The 18283-nt window shown below is 47.4% G+C and overlaps 1 protein-coding gene across 1 annotated transcript in view; it reads right to left on the minus strand.

Moving 5' to 3' along the window:
* Window positions 1-18283, minus strand: part of LOC138370322 (obscurin-like) — a gene marked incomplete at its 3' end in the record, with an annotated part of 70151 nt that overhangs the window by 13880 nt on the left and 37988 nt on the right. The window contains 3 exon segments of the mRNA XM_069334531.1: window positions 4513-4654; window positions 6102-6264; window positions 17071-17092. Coding sequence (XP_069190632.1) covers window positions 4513-4654; window positions 6102-6264; window positions 17071-17092 — 327 coding nt within the window.

Raw genomic sequence — 18283 nt, forward strand, 5'->3', positions numbered from 1 at the left:
GGGAAACTGCCGGTGCCCGGGAGGGTCAGCTATACACCTCAAGATGTTACATTATGATTGAAAACTGTGTGTATAGAAGACGTGGCCTTTCACCTGGGCAACGTCGTCTGCCTCAGCCACCAACTGGTGCCAACTTAATAGATTCTGAATACGACCCCAAACACGTCATATATGAACATGATCCTAACCAAATTGAAACAATCATACTTGAACCGAACACACTTGAACCGATCACTCGTTCAATTAACTGGATATTCGATCCATTATCCAAACACAGTATTATCCATTTGTACAGTATGCGTACTAGACGAGGACAAAAACGAACCACAAACACTGAACATACAGTAATCCTAAACACAGGGAAACCTATTCTTAAAGTAACTGTATACATACAATAATTCCAAACACCATTTTGAACATATTAAAGCTAGTTTCAAGCTAAAAGATTTGTTGTGATTTTTTTTAACTTTAAAAATATACTTTAAAATATTATTATTACATTATTTTGATGTTTAACTTTTGGGCATATAATTTAGTATTTGTAATTATGCAACATTTAAATAATTCGAGTACAATAAAACTTAATTTGATAGGTTTGCAACACAACATTCAATGCAATTTGATTTAAATCAAGCAATATTTTTATCTTTCAAAATTTAATTTCATTCCATAATCACCTGGGAGGAGTCGAACCAGTATACGGAGGCACAAGAGCCCAACAATATAATCTCAAAAGGACACATAACCCACAGAGAAATATTACGATTAATGGCATCTATGGAGTAAATATTTGTTATTCAAATTAAATTGATCAAAACATTTGCAAACTTATAACTTAATGAGTTTTTATCGCTTGATCTTACTTTCAGAAATCTTCCCTTCGAGTTTGTAGGAAAGAGAAAAAAATATTGAGCAGCCTCTTTGATCCCATGATAAAAAAAGAGTCCTTGACTCCTCGTGTTCTAATAGTTTAAGATGTTGAGGATGTAATACGATAAATTAGAGTTTTTCATTTGTGAAGAATTAATTTTAGACTTGGGGGACTAATCACTGATGTAATAGAGGGAGGACATGAACATCAAAACAAGGAGAGGGGGAAGGAATACCATTAGAAACTAGAAAGTAAATATTATTTTTGCTCGGGAACTTTGAGGGTTGAGTAAAACTTGACTGTGTAATGTATTTAAACATCATAATCCTCTTTGTCTTCTCTTGCACCGGCATGATTCATCACAATACAGTAAATTCTATTATATATTAATATTTAATTATTTGTGAAAACTCCAATTTTGAGGACACGGTATGTTAAACTTTGAGGTGTTTGAGATCGGCCGCAGCTTGGGCTAGCCTAGCCTGAGGACGGGCTGGGCTTCAAGAGGCTGGAACACTCCTCCAAGACTAGCAGGGGTGGGATCTAGGGGCAAGACCCAGGAGCAAGACCCAGGGCTGAGACCCAGGGGTGAAACCCAGGGGTGAGACCCACCTCCAGCAAGCAAGACAACCATGCTTGATAACATGTTTCTCTCGCCCTCCGCACCACATCCTTGGACTTATCCTTGCCTTCCAATACATATTACATAAACAAGCAGCGGTTGTGTATTATGTATATAGCTTTGCCAATAATCAAGCAACTAAAAGCTGTAGCGAGTAATCCGTACGCGTCTCAAAGTCCAACATATATTTTTCTAAGAATCGAAATATTTCATATTTGAGACAGAAAGCAGGTGTTGAAAGGGGGATTCGAGGAAGGGAAGCCACTTGAGAACATCTGTGGCCGGGTGTTCCTTATATTGCACTCTATGTTATCTTGTTTAGCTTAGGGAGTTAAGTGAACGGAGGATTGAGTTGAAGAATATGACCCGGAACTCTTGTTCATCCATTCTTATCAATTCTGCCCCCCCCCCCAAAAAAAATCATCTGGCCAAAAAAGGCTTGTGATCAATATTTTTATCCGGCCACCGCAGTACAGTATCTTACTGGCCAAGCAGCGAGTATATCCAATTTGTCCAATCATCTCTTGGTATACTGTATATTCCTTATTTCCCAACACGACAGTTTCGTTAAACAGTTCCACTGTGCAGCCACTAACCGCCGGTATCACAATCCTATTTTACTTAAGCATTATTACTATTTTACCATTTATACTTTACTATTAATGATATATTTGTATATTTTATTATTATGGATTAATTAACATCGTATTTAAGATATAAATATACTCGGCCACATAGACCAGCCCGTTCTCACGACAAGCGTCAAATCTGAAGCGGCTTTTGCCTAACCAGAACTATCATGGACTGAAATAATATCAAAACTGCAATGTTTTTAATTTGACTAAAACACCGGAATAGTTACGTTCGATGCGTCAAAACTGCGATGCATTAAGAGTGAGAAGAGGTTACTTTGTATTCAACATTTCTAAGTTTTAAGTTCCGTTATAAAGGTTTATTTGACCTTGATAAACTTTACGTCGGCATCTTTGCTTGCGAGTCTTTTATACAAGACTCAAAAATTTTATACAAGTCATTTTCGTAAGCCTTGTGTGCAGAATTTATGAAACCACTATTTGACTCGACGAAATAACGCTCGCTTTTATGGACTTTTATTCCTTAACTGAGAACGGAAGCGATTCTGTAATTAAAGGTAAACAAATTCGTGTTTCTGTGCATATTCGTCAGGTTATTTCTACCAAGCAAGCATGCGTTGACGTGGGTTCACAGGCACGTTTTTGTAGGGAAATTATTCAACCCGTTCTCGCACTTGCTTCAGTCAATATTGGCTTATTTAATAAGTGCATATGTGACATACTAATTGATTGTGAATATTTTAGTTTACCTTGAAAAGTTTCATAGAAAACACCGACCTCACCTAACCTTCTTAGTATGTTAAGATAAGCCTCTTATTGCTTCTTATTTACAATTATTACTTAACCTATCAACGGTATAGGTTAAGTAATAATTGTAATTAAGAAGCAATAAGATGCTTATCTTAACATACTAAGAAGGTTAGGTGAGTTCGGTGTTTTCTATGAAGCTTTTCATAGAAGTAAACTAAAATATTTACAATCAATTAGTATGTCACATATGCACTTATTAAATAAGCCAATATTGACTATAAGCAAGTGCGAGAACGGGTTGAATTATTAGTTAATTCAGATCAGCAAGGGGTTCTTTAAGGATAATGTATTGTCCCTTGAAGTGAGTGAACGTCCGAGTTATCCGTTTTGGTCAAAGTTCGTTCTCTTAAGATCTATATTATTTTTATTATATGTCAGGGATCGTTCCTCGTCATTGTTTTGTGTTTCTTTGTCAAGTGTTCGTTCTTCAACGTCTTAATTTGCGTCTATTTTGATGCCTTATTGCCGATAGACATTCTTTCAATTGAAGTCAAATTTTTTAACCGCAAAATCTTATATTATTGTTCAACTATAATTTTTCTTGCTTTCTATTTAATTCTTAAGGTCATCTTACAAAGATATTATTTTGTTTTGCCACGGAGTCAGTACTAATTTGTTGATGTCACAATGTTCCCCAACAGGGTCAAGTAGCGGTGATGGGAGGTCAAGACTGTACTATCCTTGCGGGTCTCTGTGTGTGTGCCTGCCTGTCCAACTCTCTGAAACAATATGAAGTAACACGTTAACTAAAGGAGCAGCAGTATAGCAACCCCGGAGCCTCAGACACACACCGCAGCAGCTCCACTGCTTCTCCCAGACGGACCGGGAGAATGAGACTCAGGGGATCCACATTTCTTTTTGCAAAGAATTCTCTTGACAACCCTGTCGTCGTGGACCTGTCTGAATGCTGCACACAGCGGTTGAGAACATTGACTTCTACACACAACATTGAGAGCATTGACTTCTACACACAGCATTGAGAATATTGACTTCTAAACACAGCATTGAGAGCATTGACTTTCTACACTCAGCATTGATAACATTGACTTCTAAACACGGCATTGAGAACATTGGCTTCTACACACAACATTGAGAACATTGACTTCCAGAGGCAGCATTAAGAACATTGACTTCTAGAGGCAGCATGAAGAGGATCGCTACACGTACCTTTCACAAGCAGAGGAGGAGGAGGAAGAGGAATACAGAATACGAATAAGCGGAGGAGAAGGAAAAAGTGACCAAAACAGGAAGCGATAAACAGTGATACAACTGAAGACATCGTGCTCCGTGGCTCCCAGTACTGCACTACGACGTATTGGTCCAAACTGACACCCAGAGCTCATGCACTCTGCGCTAACATGTACCTCCCGGTACTGCGATATACAATATATACAATGCATTCTGTGCAACATTCAGACGGATCCAAACTTTTAGATCGGGCAGAGAAAACTCAAGAAATAACTGCTACGACAGGGGGTTGGTTCACGGAGGTTAGGATGGAGGAATCGCCGCCAGCTGGAGCCGAAGACTGCGCCAGCTGGGGCGACAGGTGAGCCAGCTGAGGCGGCAAGTGCGCTAGCTGGGGTCGAAGACTACGCCAGCTGGAGGATACTCACTGTCGAAGTTAAGGCTAATAGTGGCATTGCTCTCCCCAAGTTCGTTCTTGGCGGTGACCTTGTACTTCCCGGCGTCCTCCACCGTCACGTTGGTGAACGCCATCGTCACGAAGTACGACTTCTCATCCTTCTCGGTCGTCACCTGCAAGCATGCGAGTGTGGTTACTGTGGGTGGCTGTGGTTACTGTGGGTGGCTGTGGTTACTGTGGGTGGCTGTGGTTACTGTGGGTGGCTGTGGTTACTATGGGTGGCTGTGGTTACTGTGGGAGGCTGAGGTTGCTGTGAGGGGAGGAGGACAGAAGGAAGGGGAGAGAGATAAGCGGAAGCAGAGGAAGGGAAGTGACAGGGAAGGAGGTAAGATGAAAGAACATAAATCCTGTTTAACAAAGCAAGGAGGAACATCTTGTTTAAGCATGAGGCAGGGAACATGGTCGCCCGTTTGACCAACGTTGCGACAACATTGTAGGACCAGCGTACACGACCAGTCTTTTTACCCAACCTGTCCTCTTATAAATTACGTCTGAATTTAGCCGTTTGCCCGTATGGCTGAAAACTGGCGTAATTTGAAAATGAAAAAAAAATTGAAAATAAATTTGGGAATTTTTTTTTCTAAAATAGCAAGTTAAGGATCCTCTGGTATGTTAATAGTGTAGGAAATTCTCCTAAAGTTTCAAAACGTCATGAAAAACGTTAATTGAAAGTGTTCTCTCGTAACCCTAACAGATTAAGCTGGAGGACCCAAACAGAAAACGGGACAGTACATCACTTTCGTCAGCCGATTTCATTTCAAATTACGTCAGTTTTTGGCCATAGCGCACATACGAGCGAAAAGCGACGTTATTGTGAGAGGACGGGTTGCTCCCACACCGTGTGCGGTGCTTCACCTGCCCTACAACACTTGTCGTGATCTACCACACGCAACCCTCAACCACCTCAGGGCCTTGGACTGCGCTTCCCGTTTTTCATCCCTTAAGTCTAAATGATATATCTTTTGCATGCGTAATGAAGAGGATACGACTAAGACACAATCCTTGAGGCACTCTGCTTGTTAGACACTTCCACTCGGATGATCTTTGAGGCACTCTGCTTGTTAGACACTTCCACTCAGATGATGAAGATGAAGGCACTCTGCTTGTTAGAGGTGGTAAACCTTGCCGTGTTTGATCAAGGAGTGCCCCCCCCCACCATGGGATATAGCACGGGAGTAAAACACTAATACATCCATCAGCCAGGATCTGTTATTGTGAAACTTATGTTGATTGTCTTATTATGTTCTTATTTTCTTAAAATATTACCGACCTGTCAAACGAAGGAGGAGGAGGAGGAGGAGAAGGAGAAGGAGAAGGAGAAGGAGGAAGAGGAGGAGGAGGAGGAGGAGGAGGAGGAGGAGGAGGAGGGGTAGAAGAGTTGAAATATAAATAGCAACAACAGCTGCAGCAGCATAAACAGGAATAACAGGCTGGGGACGTCTATATATAACACGGGGCAGTCCCCACCTTTTATTTTTATACTGCCCTTTCTCTCTCTTTCTCCCTCTCTCCCTCTCTCCCTCTCCCTCTCCCTCTCTCTCCCACACACAGGTGTCTTACCTTGCACCGTGCGGACTCTTGCACCTTGAGTCCATCACGGAACCAGGTGATGGTGGGTCTGGGGTCAGCCAGGATGCGACACTCGAACTTGATATGTTTGCCTCCTTCCTCCTGTTTGATGACCGGCTTCTGGGCGAAGGTGGGCGCCAGTCCGTCGATTTGTCTGTCAGTGGGAGGGGTAAGAAGAGTGGGTGTGAACAAGTTGGTATTTTTATACAAATATGGGGATTAATTGGGGTTAAAGTTGGGGGTGGTTATTAAACTGATGTGCCAATAGGGTGAAACTGGGATGCTAATTGGTTGAAATTAGGGTGCTCATTTTATGAAATCGGGTGCTATAACAGCCAGACAAGGCAACTGGCTAGTGAAATGAAAAAAAAAGTGAAAATAGGTAGTAATGCTGCACCCATCCGATAAATGGGTGAAAATAATGAGCATATTGGAATTGAGCTGAAAAATTGTGAAAGTGGGATAAAATGGGTTTCTAAAAGGACTAAAAGTCCTCTGCATAGTATGAAATTTGTTGGTAATGTGGTAACAGATGAGAATAATTTAGAGAAAGGCAATAGTAAGGAGGCAAAATTGTTTGAGATTTGAGAAAGAGCGCAAGAATAAGGCGAGACACCCGGGAGACTGTACAGAGGGCAGCCACCACACACAGGATCACACGGAACATATTTTTTTGAGATATATACAAGAGTTGTTACATTCTTGTACAGCCACTAGTACGCGTAGCGTTTCGGGCTGGTCCCTGGAATACGATCCCCTGCCGCGAAGAATCGTTGTTACAACCAAGTACACATTTTACTGTTGAGTTAAACAGAGGCTACAGTTAAGGATTTGCGCCCAGTAAATCCTCCCTGGCCAGGATACGAATCCATGACAAAGCGCTCGCGGAACGCCAGGCGAGTGTCTTACCACTGCACCACCGAGACTGGTGAAACAATATATACAATACACACATCTCGGTCCTCCGCCACAGAGGCCGTACTGAGTAAACTTGTATAATTCCGCTCGCCCGGGGAACAGGAAGCCCGGTATTTAAACTTATCCAGACCCATTTTAGGCCAACTTCTGACCTTCACCCAGGATGCAACCCACAAGTTGTCTAATTCAATACGGTAAAGGTATAAAAACCTACACTACACACACACAGACACACTGACCGATAGAATATGACCGTGAAGGGTTACCAGTAAGTGTTGTTGTTGTTCTTGTTGTTGTGTTGATTTAGGGGCGACGACGATCGTGGGATCGGATGCGCCCCTTGTTGTTGTTGTAGCAGTAGTGTGCTGCGCCACCCCAAGGTAACCACGGGTTCCGCAACACTTACTGATAAACACACTCATTCTAATCATATTCAAATATATTTTGTTGTCATTGTTGTGTTTAATTTTTCTCACTTAACTAGTATCAAGAGCAAAGACGGAAATCTTCTCCTTTCAGTTCACAATGAAATTTGTCAGTGTGTTTATCTACACTACGACCCGGAATTATTCCCAGGCTCCCACGTTGATCAACGCTGGGTTAGGCCATCAATGATTCTAGCAGAAATCTTCTCTAGATTTCGTATTAACTTAGGAATTAGAAAATGTATCACTTAACATTTGATTTAACAATTCTATTTTGCCCGACGCTGAATTGTGTTTCGTTGAGAATGGCAACAATTCAACAGGTGAAATGAACTGTTACATAACCCATTAGGGCGGCGGCGCGCCCTACACGACCTCTCCCACCTCTTCACTCCTACAGTATTAATTTATTTCCGACAGAATCACAAAACGGAGGATGGAGTAGTGAGAGAGTTAATCAGGCGTGACCCCCTGTGACACTAACCACAACATGTAGCTAACTATATGTACCACTGAGTATAAAACAGGTAACTTGCTTTTGTAATCAGGTATCCTAATTCAGTAGGTAATTTGGTGGGCCAACTTCACTCCCCCCAACCCAGAAGGGGGTAACTGGGATTGGCAGTGGCACAGTGCAACTTGATAGTGTAAACTGAGAGGATTCCTGATGCCTCCCCCCCTTCCCCTCCCCCCCACTCTCTCCCCTCCCCCGACTCCCCATTTAGCGTCCCCATTCAGCGACATCTACCCCCCCCCCCCTCAGGTAGAGTAAAAAAAAAAAAAAAGCAAATGATTTTCCGAGACGTTAAAATTAGAGTTGTATGTTTCGTGAAGCTTTTCCACATGAAGATATGACGGTGGGGGGGGGGTGACTGGCGGTGGTGGGGGGGGGGGGGAGGGGGAGGTGACTGTGGCGGTAAATACACAACGTTAAGGAGGTTTGGTCTATTGGTGACCGACGGTAGAGAAATTTGTCTATTGGTGACCGACGGTGGGGAAATTTCACAGGTGTGACCGACGGTGGGGAAATTTCACAAGTGTGACCGACGGTGGGGAATAGTAACAGGGAAGTGGGACATACTTCGTATGCTGGTATACTAATATGCGTGTTTCCTATTGTTATTTATGTTTTCAATGGAATTACCATAACATTTAATTTACAATTTCATGGATAGATTTTTAATCAAAAAAAACATTCAGGGCTCGATTAATACACATTTGCCAATTGACTTAAACGAGACAGTCATTTTTTAACAAGTTCAAAATTAAATTATTTACCACTGGTTAACAAAAATAATTTAGAAAGTATGAAATTTAGCATTGAGTAAAAAAGCTAGTAATTGCAAGTGTCTTAATTAGGTAAATGAAGTTTGGTGGTGGACGAAAACCTATCAAGAGTTTAGTGAGCAATCAGCAAGTGATAGACATTATATATATGGAGTGGGAGTGGTATCGGTACTATGTACTATATTCAAGCTTTTCACATATATATATGTATAAGTATAAAGTTTAATATTAGAAAAGATATTTAATATTATATAAGAAAACGGAGAGAGACCTGCACCTTGATTGGTAACGTAGTCTGCATTGTCAAGGATCAACAATTAATTAGACTCAACAATTAATTAGATTAATTAGTCTAACTCCGGAATTAGGCATTTTTTCTCATACAGTAAAGTATTCTCGAATTCGCTTCCTAACAGCCTTTCGTGACGGTCCGAGTGCCTCAGGGGTAACCAGAAGCCGGATAGCTGTAGCTACGGAGTGTCAGCTTGGGCTGCACCAGGGCCACAGAGGGCCACGGAGCCCACCACCGGGTAATTAACCTAATGCCAGGAGCCACATTACTGCCTCGACCCCATCACTATCACAACACTCTTGTAGCCATACTTATTACTCATCAACCACCACCACCCTCATCCACCAGCCTCACCCACCACCACCCTCACCCCCCCCCCCCACCACCCACGAGTCAGAAATAGATCAATTCAGATTGTGATAAAAATAGCAGACTCTAAAATACCCAGAGATTGTAGGAATGTGGGGGTGGTGGGGGAAGTGTGGGGGTGGTTGGGGAAGTGTGGGGGGTGGTGGGGAAGTGTGGGGGTGGTGGGGGGAGTGTGGGGGTGGTCTGAAACATCACACTCAGCCCCACAGCACTGTAACCCGCCTCTCAAACACCACATTCAGCCCCACAGCACTGTAACCCGCCTCTCAAACACCACATTCAGCCCCACAGCACTGTAACCCGCCTCTGAAACACCACACTCAGCCCCACAGCACTGTAACCCGCCTCTCAAACACCACATTCAGCCCCACAGCACTGTAACCCGCCTCTCAAACACCACACTCAGCCCCACAGCACTGTAACCCGCCTCTCAAACACCACACAGCCCCACAGCACTGTAACCCGCCTCTCAAACACCACACTCAGCCCCACAGCACTGTAACCCGCCTCTCAAACACCACACAGCCCCACAGCACTGTAACCCGCCTCTCAAACACCACACAGCCCCACAGCACTGTAACCCGCCTCTCAAACACCACACTCAGCCTCACAGCACTGTAACCCGCCTCTCAAACACCACACTCAGCCCCACCGCACTGTAACCGACGTCTTACCCGTCATCCGATGAGTCCGGAGAGTGTTCGTGTGCTGTGTACCGAGTTTCTTTCCTCCGGCTAGAGCTTGGACCACCAGGAGGCGGTGTGTTGAGCCGCCACGAGCGGTCAGGCTCCTCAGGTCTGGAGTATTCACTCGCTTTTTGAGAGCTCTTTTCAAAAGAAGTGCTAAATCTAGATGACACACTGTCTTTGACATGAGAACTGTCGGATTTTGAAGATAAACTGTCTTTTCTCCCATGAGAGCTTTCAAATTTTGAAGATAAACTGTCTTTTCTTCCATAAGAGCTTTCAAATTGTGAAGATAAACTGTCTTTTCTCCCATGAGAGCTTTCATATTGTGAAGATAAACTGTCTTTTCTTCCATGAGAGCTTTCATATTGTGAAGATAAACTCTCTTTTCTCCCATGAGAGCTTTCAAATTTTGAAGATAAACTGTCTTTTCTCCCGTGAGAGCTTTCAAATTGTGAAGACAAACTTTCTTTTCTTCCAAAGAAACCGTCAAATTTTGAAGACAAGCTGTCTTTCCTGCCGAGAGAGCTGTCTACCTTGGTAGAGTAGCTACTGTCAGACAGAACACTGTCACGCGCTGACTGGGAATGTATTGATGCTTTCGAGTGTTTGCTGAACAGCGAACTTTCCACATTAGAAACTGAACTTCTCTTAGACCTGTCAGAGAAAATGTCGGCGCCACCAGCCTTGGTGCGCGACCACTCCAGCGAAGTGCTCCCGGCTCTCCGAGACATCTTTCCGGAGGTTCGTAGTGTCGAGTTCGATGTTATTCCCTTCGGGGGGAGGAAACAGAAGAAGACGGGGAAAGATGGTTCCCCTCGGGGTCTTTCGATGCGACTGAGGGTTGTATGTGCGCGGTGATCTGGAAGGTTGGTGGGGGGGTTGTATGGGGGGGGGGTTGTAGGGGTGGGTGGTGGGGGTTATAGTGAGAAAAATGTTGAGTCAACTCCTCCTGGTCCACCTGTGAGTAATCAGCAAGGTGTGGTCATCTGTGTACACAAGAAGGCTCGGCCCCTGCCAAGATCAGCAGAAGACATGATAAGCGTTCTATATATATACCAGAATTATAACCCCCAACCCCGCGCCGCCCTCCTTGCCGTCGGTGATGGAGGGGTTGAGAGTGGAGGTGGGGGGGGGGGGACGGAGAGGTTATCCAGGACAATACCTGAACATCCTCCTGGAGGACCTGGCGACCCCACACACACCCAAAAATGCATTCGCACATGCTTCTACCCACGTGTGTGTGTGTGTGTGTGTGCACACAGGCACACACACACACCCGGATTTACTCACACCCCTACAGATGTACGCAGAAACCCATGAATTATTTATATTTTAAACTAGGTGAATAATCGACGAGTCACAGGTGGTACAGGAGTTACACAACCCAAAGTCTATAGTTAGTTCCCCGAGGTATCCCTTCCCCCCCCCCCCGCCCTTCCTCCACGAGTGCCTTTTTATGGAACATCAGCCGCCTGTGAGTGCGTCTTTTGAGAGAGTGTGGCTCCTCTAGATGACACTAGAGGGAGAGTAGAGCGGCGGGGAGCGACTCACAACCTTCTTGTGACCAGTTATGAAGAGAACCGATTCATAATGCTTCATGGTATGAGAGGTGTGGTCCCTGAAGCTTGGGAGGGAGGTGGTGTGGTCCCTGAAGCTTGGGAGGGAGGTGGTGTGGTCACTGAAGCTTGGGAGGAGGTGGTGTGGTCCCTGAAGCTTGGGAGGGAGGAGGTGGTGTGGTCACTGAAGCTTGGGAGGGAGGTGGTGTGGTCACTGAAGCTTGGGAGGGAGGTGGTGTGGTCCCTGAAGCTTGGGAGGGAGGAGGTGGTGTGGTCCCTGAAGCTTGGGAGGGAGGTGGTGTGGTCCCTGAAGCTTGGGAGGGAGGAGGTGGTGTGGTCACTGAAGCTTGGGAGGGAGGTGGTGTGGTCACTGAAGCTTGGGAGGGAGGTGGTGTGGTCCCTGAAGCTTGGGAGGGAGGTGGTGTGGTCCCTGAAGCTTGGGAGGGAGGAGGTGGTGTGGTCCCTGAAGCTTGGGAGGGAGGAAGTGTGGTCCCTGAAGCTTGGGAGGGAGGAGGTGGTGTGGTCCCTGAAGCTTGGGAGGGAGGAGGTGGTGTGGTCCCTGAAGCTTGGGAGGGAGGAGGTGGTGTGGTCCCTGAAGCTTGGGAGGGAGGTGGTGTGGTCCCTGAAGCTTGGGAGGGAGGAGGTGGTGTGGTCCCTGAAGCTTGGGAGGGAGGTGGTGTGGTCCCTGAAGCTTGGGAGGGAGGAAGTGTGGTCCCCGAAGCTTGGGAGGGAGGAGGTGGTGTGGTCCCTGAAGCTTGGGATGGAGGAGGTGGTGTGGTCCCTGAAGCTTGGGAGGGAGGTGGTGTGGTCCCTGAAGCTTGGGAGGGAGGTGGTGGTGTGGTCCCTGAAGCTTGGGAGGGAGGAAGTGTGGTCCCTGAAGCTTGGGAGGGAGGAGGTGGTGTGGTCCCTGAAGCTTGGGAGGGAGGAAGTGTGGTCCCTGAAGCTTGGGAGGGAGGAGGTGGTGTGGTCCCTGAAGCTTGGGAGGGAGGAAGTGTGGTCCATGAAGCTTGGGAGGGAGGAGGTGTGGTCCCTGAAACTTGGGAGGGAGGAGGTGTGGTCCCTGAAGCTTGGGAGGGAGGAGGTGGTGTGGTCCCTGAAGCTTGGGAGGGAGGTGGTGTGGTCCCTGAAGCTTGGGAGGGAGGAGGTGGTGTGGTCCCTGAAGCTTGGGAGGTGGTGTGGTCCCTGAAGCTTGGGAGGGAGGTGGTGTGGTCCCTGAAGCTTGGGAGGGAGGTGGTGTGGTCCCTGAAGCTTGGGAGGGAGGAGGTGGTGTGGTCCCTGAAGCTTGGGAGGGAGGTGGTGTGGTCCCTGAAGCTTGGGAGGGAGGAGGTGGTGTGGTCCATGAAGCTTGGGAGGGAGGTGGTGTGGTCCCTGAAGCTTGGGAGGGAGGAAGTGTGGTCCCTGAAGCTTGGGAGGGAGGAGGTGGTGTGGTCCCTGAAGCTTGGGAGGGAGGAAGTGTGGTCCCTGAAGCTTGGGAGGGAGGTGGTGGTGTGGTCCCTGAAGCTTGGGAGGGAGGAAGTGTGGTCCCTGAAGCTTGGGAGGGAGGGAGGGAGGTGGTGTGGTCCCTGAAGCTTGGGAGGGAGGAAGTGTGGTCCCTGAAGCTTGGGAGGGAGGTGTGGTCCCTGAAGCTTGGGAGGGAGGAAGTGTGGTCCCTGAAGCTTGGGAGGGAGGTGGTGTGGTCCCTGAAGCTTGGGAGGGATGAGGTGGTGTGGTCCCTGAAGCTTGGGAGGGAGGAAGTGTGGTCCCTGAAGCTTGGGAGGGAGGTGTGGTCCCTGAAGCTTGGGAGGGAGGAGGTGGTGTGGTCCCTGAAGCTTGGGAGGGAGGTGGTGTGGTCCCTGAAGCTTGGGAGGGATGAGGTGGTGTGGTCCCTGAAGCTTGGGAGGGATGAGGTGGTGTGGTCACTGAGGCTTGGGAGGGAGGAGGTGGTGTGGTCCCTGAAGCTTGGGAGGGAGGTGGTGTGGTCCCTGAAGCTTGGGAGGGAGGTGGTGGTGTGGTCCCTGAAGCTTGGGAGGGAGGTGGTGGTGTGGTCCCTGAAGCTTGGGAGGGAGGTGGTGTGGTCACTGAGGCTTGGGAGGGAGGAGGTGGTGTGGTCCCTGAAGCTTGGGAGGGAGGTGGTGTGGTCACTGAGGCTTGGGAGGGAGGAGGTGGTGTGGTCCCTGAAGCTTGGGAGGGAGGAAGTGTGGTCCCTGAAGCTTGGGAGGGAGGTGGTGGTGTGGTCCCTGAAGCTTGGGAGGGAGGAGGTGTGGTCCCTGAAGCTTGGGAGGGAGGAGGTGGTGTGGTCCCTGAAGCTTGGGAGAGAGGAGGTGTGGTCCCTGAAGCTTGGGAGGGAGGTGGTGGTGTGGTCACTGAAGCTTGGGAGGGAGGAGGTGGTGTGGTCCCTGAAGCTTGGGAGGGAGGAGGTGTGGTCCCTGAAGCTTGGGAGGGAGGTGGTGGTGTGGTCACTGAAGCTTGGGAGGGAGGTGTGGTCCCTGAAGCTTGGGAGGGAGGTGGTGTGGTCCCTGAAGCTTGGGAGGGAGGAGGTGGTGTGGTCCCTGAAGCTTGGGAGGGAGGTGTGGTCCCTGAAGCTTGGGAGGGAGGAGGTGTGGTCCCTGAAGCTTGGGAGGGAGGTGGTGTGGTCCCTGAAGCTTGGGAGGGAGGAGGTGGTGTGGTCCCTGAAGCTTGGGAGGGAGGTGTGGTCCCTGAAGCTTGGGAGGGAGGAGGTGTGGTCCCTGAAGCTTGGGAGGGAGGTGTGGTCCCTGAAGCTTGGGAGGGAGGTGGTGGTGTGGTCCCTGAAGCTTGGGAGGGAGGTGGTGGTGTGGTCCCTGAAGCTTGGGAGGGAGGAGGTGGTGTGGTCCCTGAAGCTTGGGAGGGAGGAGGTGGTGTGGTCCCTGAAGCTTGGGAGGGAGGAGGTGGTGTGGTCCCTGAAGCTTGGGAGGGAGGAGGTGGTGTGGTCCCTGAAGCTTGGGAGGGAGGAGGTGGTGTGGTCCCTGAAGCTTGGGAGGGAGGTGTGGTCCCTGAAGCTTGGGAGGGAGGAGGTGGTGTGGTCCCTGAAGCTTGGGAGGGAGGTGTGGTCCCTGAAGCTTGGGAGGGAGGTGGTGTGGTCCCTGAAGCTTGGGAGGGAGGTGGTGTGGTCCCTGAAGCTTGGGAGGGAGGTGTGGACCCTGAAGCTTGGGAGGGAGGAGGTGGTGTGGTCCATGAAGCTTGGGAGGGAGGTGTGGTCCCTGAAGCTTGGGAGGGAGGTGGTGTGGTCCCTGAAGCTTGGGAGGGAGGTGGTGTGGTCCCTGAAGCTTGGGAGGGAGGAGGTGGTGTGGTCCATGAAGCTTGGGAGGGAGGTGTGGTCCCTGAAGCTTGGGAGGGAGGTGTGGTCCCTGAAGCTTGGGAGGGAGGAGGTGGTTTATATTTAGCACTGAGAGGACAATCATGAGAGAACACGACCATGGAGGCTGGAGCCAAAGATGAGGTAGCACACAGCCCACCTCACCCCCCCCCCCCGCCATACCTCACACCTACACCACCCCATAACCCCCCTAAATTTACCCACACCCTCCCCTATCACCCCGTAACCCGCCCATCCTATTCCAGTGACTCACCCGCGGCCCCCCGCCCCCTTCCCCACACCACAGTAGCTATCTCCCCCCCCCCAGCCCAGCCCCCTGTTTCGGCAGTACTTATATTAAGGGTGAGGATCATAGTACATATACCGACCTAGAATGCAATTAGAAAACACACAGCCCTGCTCCTGTGCCAGGTAAGTCCACTACGGGCTCACCATAGCCCGTGCTACTTGGAACTTTTTGTTCCAAGTAGCGAATCTTAAACAACAACAACAACGCAATTAGAAAGTAGAAATCAATACTATTGAATTTGGACAAACCGGAAAACGATTTTCTACTTATGTTGCAAAGGCAAACTAAACTAACCTAACCTAACCTTCCCAGGCCTGATACATGCTATCTGAGGCCTAATATAGTACATATGTGTACTATACTAGGCCTAGGAATATTTAAATTTGTGTATTAGCTTAATTTTATTTGAACTCTATAAAGTGAAAAGTAGAAAGTTCTAATATCTAGCTGATTAGTACGTCAATGTTTGTACTATGGTGCACTTAGTTACAAAAACTACTATCTAAACAGGAGGACGGGTTGAGAGCTAACGACAGGGCCTCCCCCCCCCCCACCATTCCCACCCCCACAACCACCACCAACCATAGGTACTATCACTGGTGGTAGTACACAGTGATAGTACCTATAGTTACTATTGTGTTAGTACAAAATATGACTGTTGCTTCTAGGAAAAAATCACGTTTTGAACTATTCATTTTATACAAGGCCCGAGAGAGAAGGAAATGGAACAGTAGAAAACGCGAAATTGATTTAAGGTACAGTCACTATTTTGTATATTCAATAAGAAGGTTGATGACAGCACAGACACATATAGACACGTTGGGTGTATAGGCCTATTGGCTGAGCACTTTCTCCTGATAACTGCCTCCTTACCTTACCTCCCTCACACACGAAAATCAAATGGTAAACACAGAAATAAACAACATAAAAACTAAAACTCTAAAAATGAATTGCTTCAGTCAAAATTAGTTACGTTAATTTGAAGAAACACAAATCATTACCTCAAGCTAGCAAAATATATATAAAGGTGCATTACATCAACTCAAAAGTGAATTGAACCTCTTTTTTGGTTGAGCATAAGAAAGCACAGTATATATGCATGAGTTACAAAGAGCAATGGTAAACAAGACAAGATAACTTACTTTATGTCTACAGGCTGTTCGTTCGCTGCAAGAGAGAGGAAGAAAGTGAAATAAAGCAAGTCAGCCCATTAAGGTCAGGTGGAATGTTAGCTAGCCAGGGAGGAAACAGGGCTGGGGGTCGAGACAGCCCCTCACAGTGCCTTGCAATCCCTTAGCTGAGCGAGGGTTTGTCGCCCCATCACCCAGCTGTGAGAGGGCTGGTGCCACACCCCCCAGCTGTGAGAGGGCTGGTGCCACACCCCCCAGCTGTGAGAGGGCTGGTGCCACACCCCCCAGCTGTGAGAGGGCTGGAGCCACACCCCCCAGCTGTGAGAGGGCTGGTGCCATGCCCCCCAGCTGTGAGAGGGCTGGTGCCACGCCCCCCAGCTGTGAGAGGGCTGGTGCCACGCCCCCCAGCTGTGAGAGGGCTGGTGCCATGCCCCCCAGCTGTGAGAGGGCTGGTGCCACGCCCCCCAACTGTGAGAGGGCTGGTGCCACGCCCCCCAGCTGTGAGAGGGCTGGTGCCACACCCACCAGCTGTGAGAGGGCTGCCCCCCCCCACCCCAGCCCTATTTCAGCCAGCGCCGCCAAAGCCTGGTTGCGGCAGCTGGCGACGCCAACATACAACAGCGAGGCATCTTATTAGTTACATTAAACTACCCGGGTCTGGCTTTCTCCAGAGCCTTCAACTCCTTCCTTACCTTTCAGGGGGGTCATCTATGGCTGGAAGGGAAAAAAACGGTATAGAACAATTAGTTGCTTCCAAAAAGATGCTTGTTTAGGTGTTCTAATGACCCCGTAGTTCTTAAAATTGGCAATTACTCCGCTAATGTCTCTCGCTTGCTCTCTCTCACTCTGTGTCTGGCGGAGTCTTGGTAAAATTTGTGCCATTGAAGTCGAAGCAAACCCGCTTCCAAATGCCAACAACACAGAACTGCGATTAGCGTGAAATTGAGAGTGCTTGAAGTAGCGCCCAGCGTGATAAGTCACGCGGGTTCCGCTACATCATAATGGCCTGATGTCAGCCTTGGATTCAAGCATTAAAGCTTTTTTGAATCATGTTACAAGAACGAGATGAAGCATTGCCAATTCAAGACACATTGGGGGACATTAGGTGATGGTGTGTGTGTGTGTGTGTGTGTGTGTGTGTGTGTGTGTGTGTGTGTGTGTGTGTGTGTGTGTGTGTGTGTGTGTGTGTGAATAAGAGAATATCTTCAACAACGTTAAAACACTCTTCAGTGTGACACACATCATCTTATATTTAAGCTGGTGTGAATCACTTTCTTTGTATGCATATTCTCCATGAAATCACAATAGCTTGATGAATCCATGATGAATCTAGAGACCATATGATGGAATCGAACCCGGATCCTAGAACTCGTCATACACACGCACTACCAACTAGACTATGATGGGTTTAAGAGTGTCCTAGAGGCAAATATTATGTGCTTTAGCGTTGTTGGGGGGGAGAAATGCATTTGTATTTTGATAGAATAATGATCTTGTAATGATCTTGAGGTTTCTAAATATATATGAAGAAGAGGCAATACATACACTTCTATAACAAAACTCTAACTCTGGTAAGTTAGCACCGATAAAGTTATTCATGAATTGTATTGACTGTTTAAAATAAATAGTATTTATCATTACTTATAAATCCGTTACAAAGGAATTAGATGGAAAATTTTAACTAAAAAAATGTGTCGATTCTACTTAATTTCAAAGTCTTGATACTTTCAAAATTAAATGAGACAGCGACTCTATTATTTATAAGGAGGGTTAAACATGTTATGGAGTGATTATTAAAGAACACCTGTGCTTGAGGTAGTTGTTGTTTCTGGCAGTTGTTAGCGAAGCTGACTAGTGGATAAGTAGCAGTGGGGCAGTAGTGGTTATGGGAGTGGGCAACCGTGC

This window comes from Procambarus clarkii, chromosome 31 (genome assembly GCF_040958095.1).
Source record: "Procambarus clarkii isolate CNS0578487 chromosome 31, FALCON_Pclarkii_2.0, whole genome shotgun sequence".
In the NCBI taxonomy this organism is placed as follows: domain Eukaryota; kingdom Metazoa; phylum Arthropoda; class Malacostraca; order Decapoda; family Cambaridae; genus Procambarus; species Procambarus clarkii.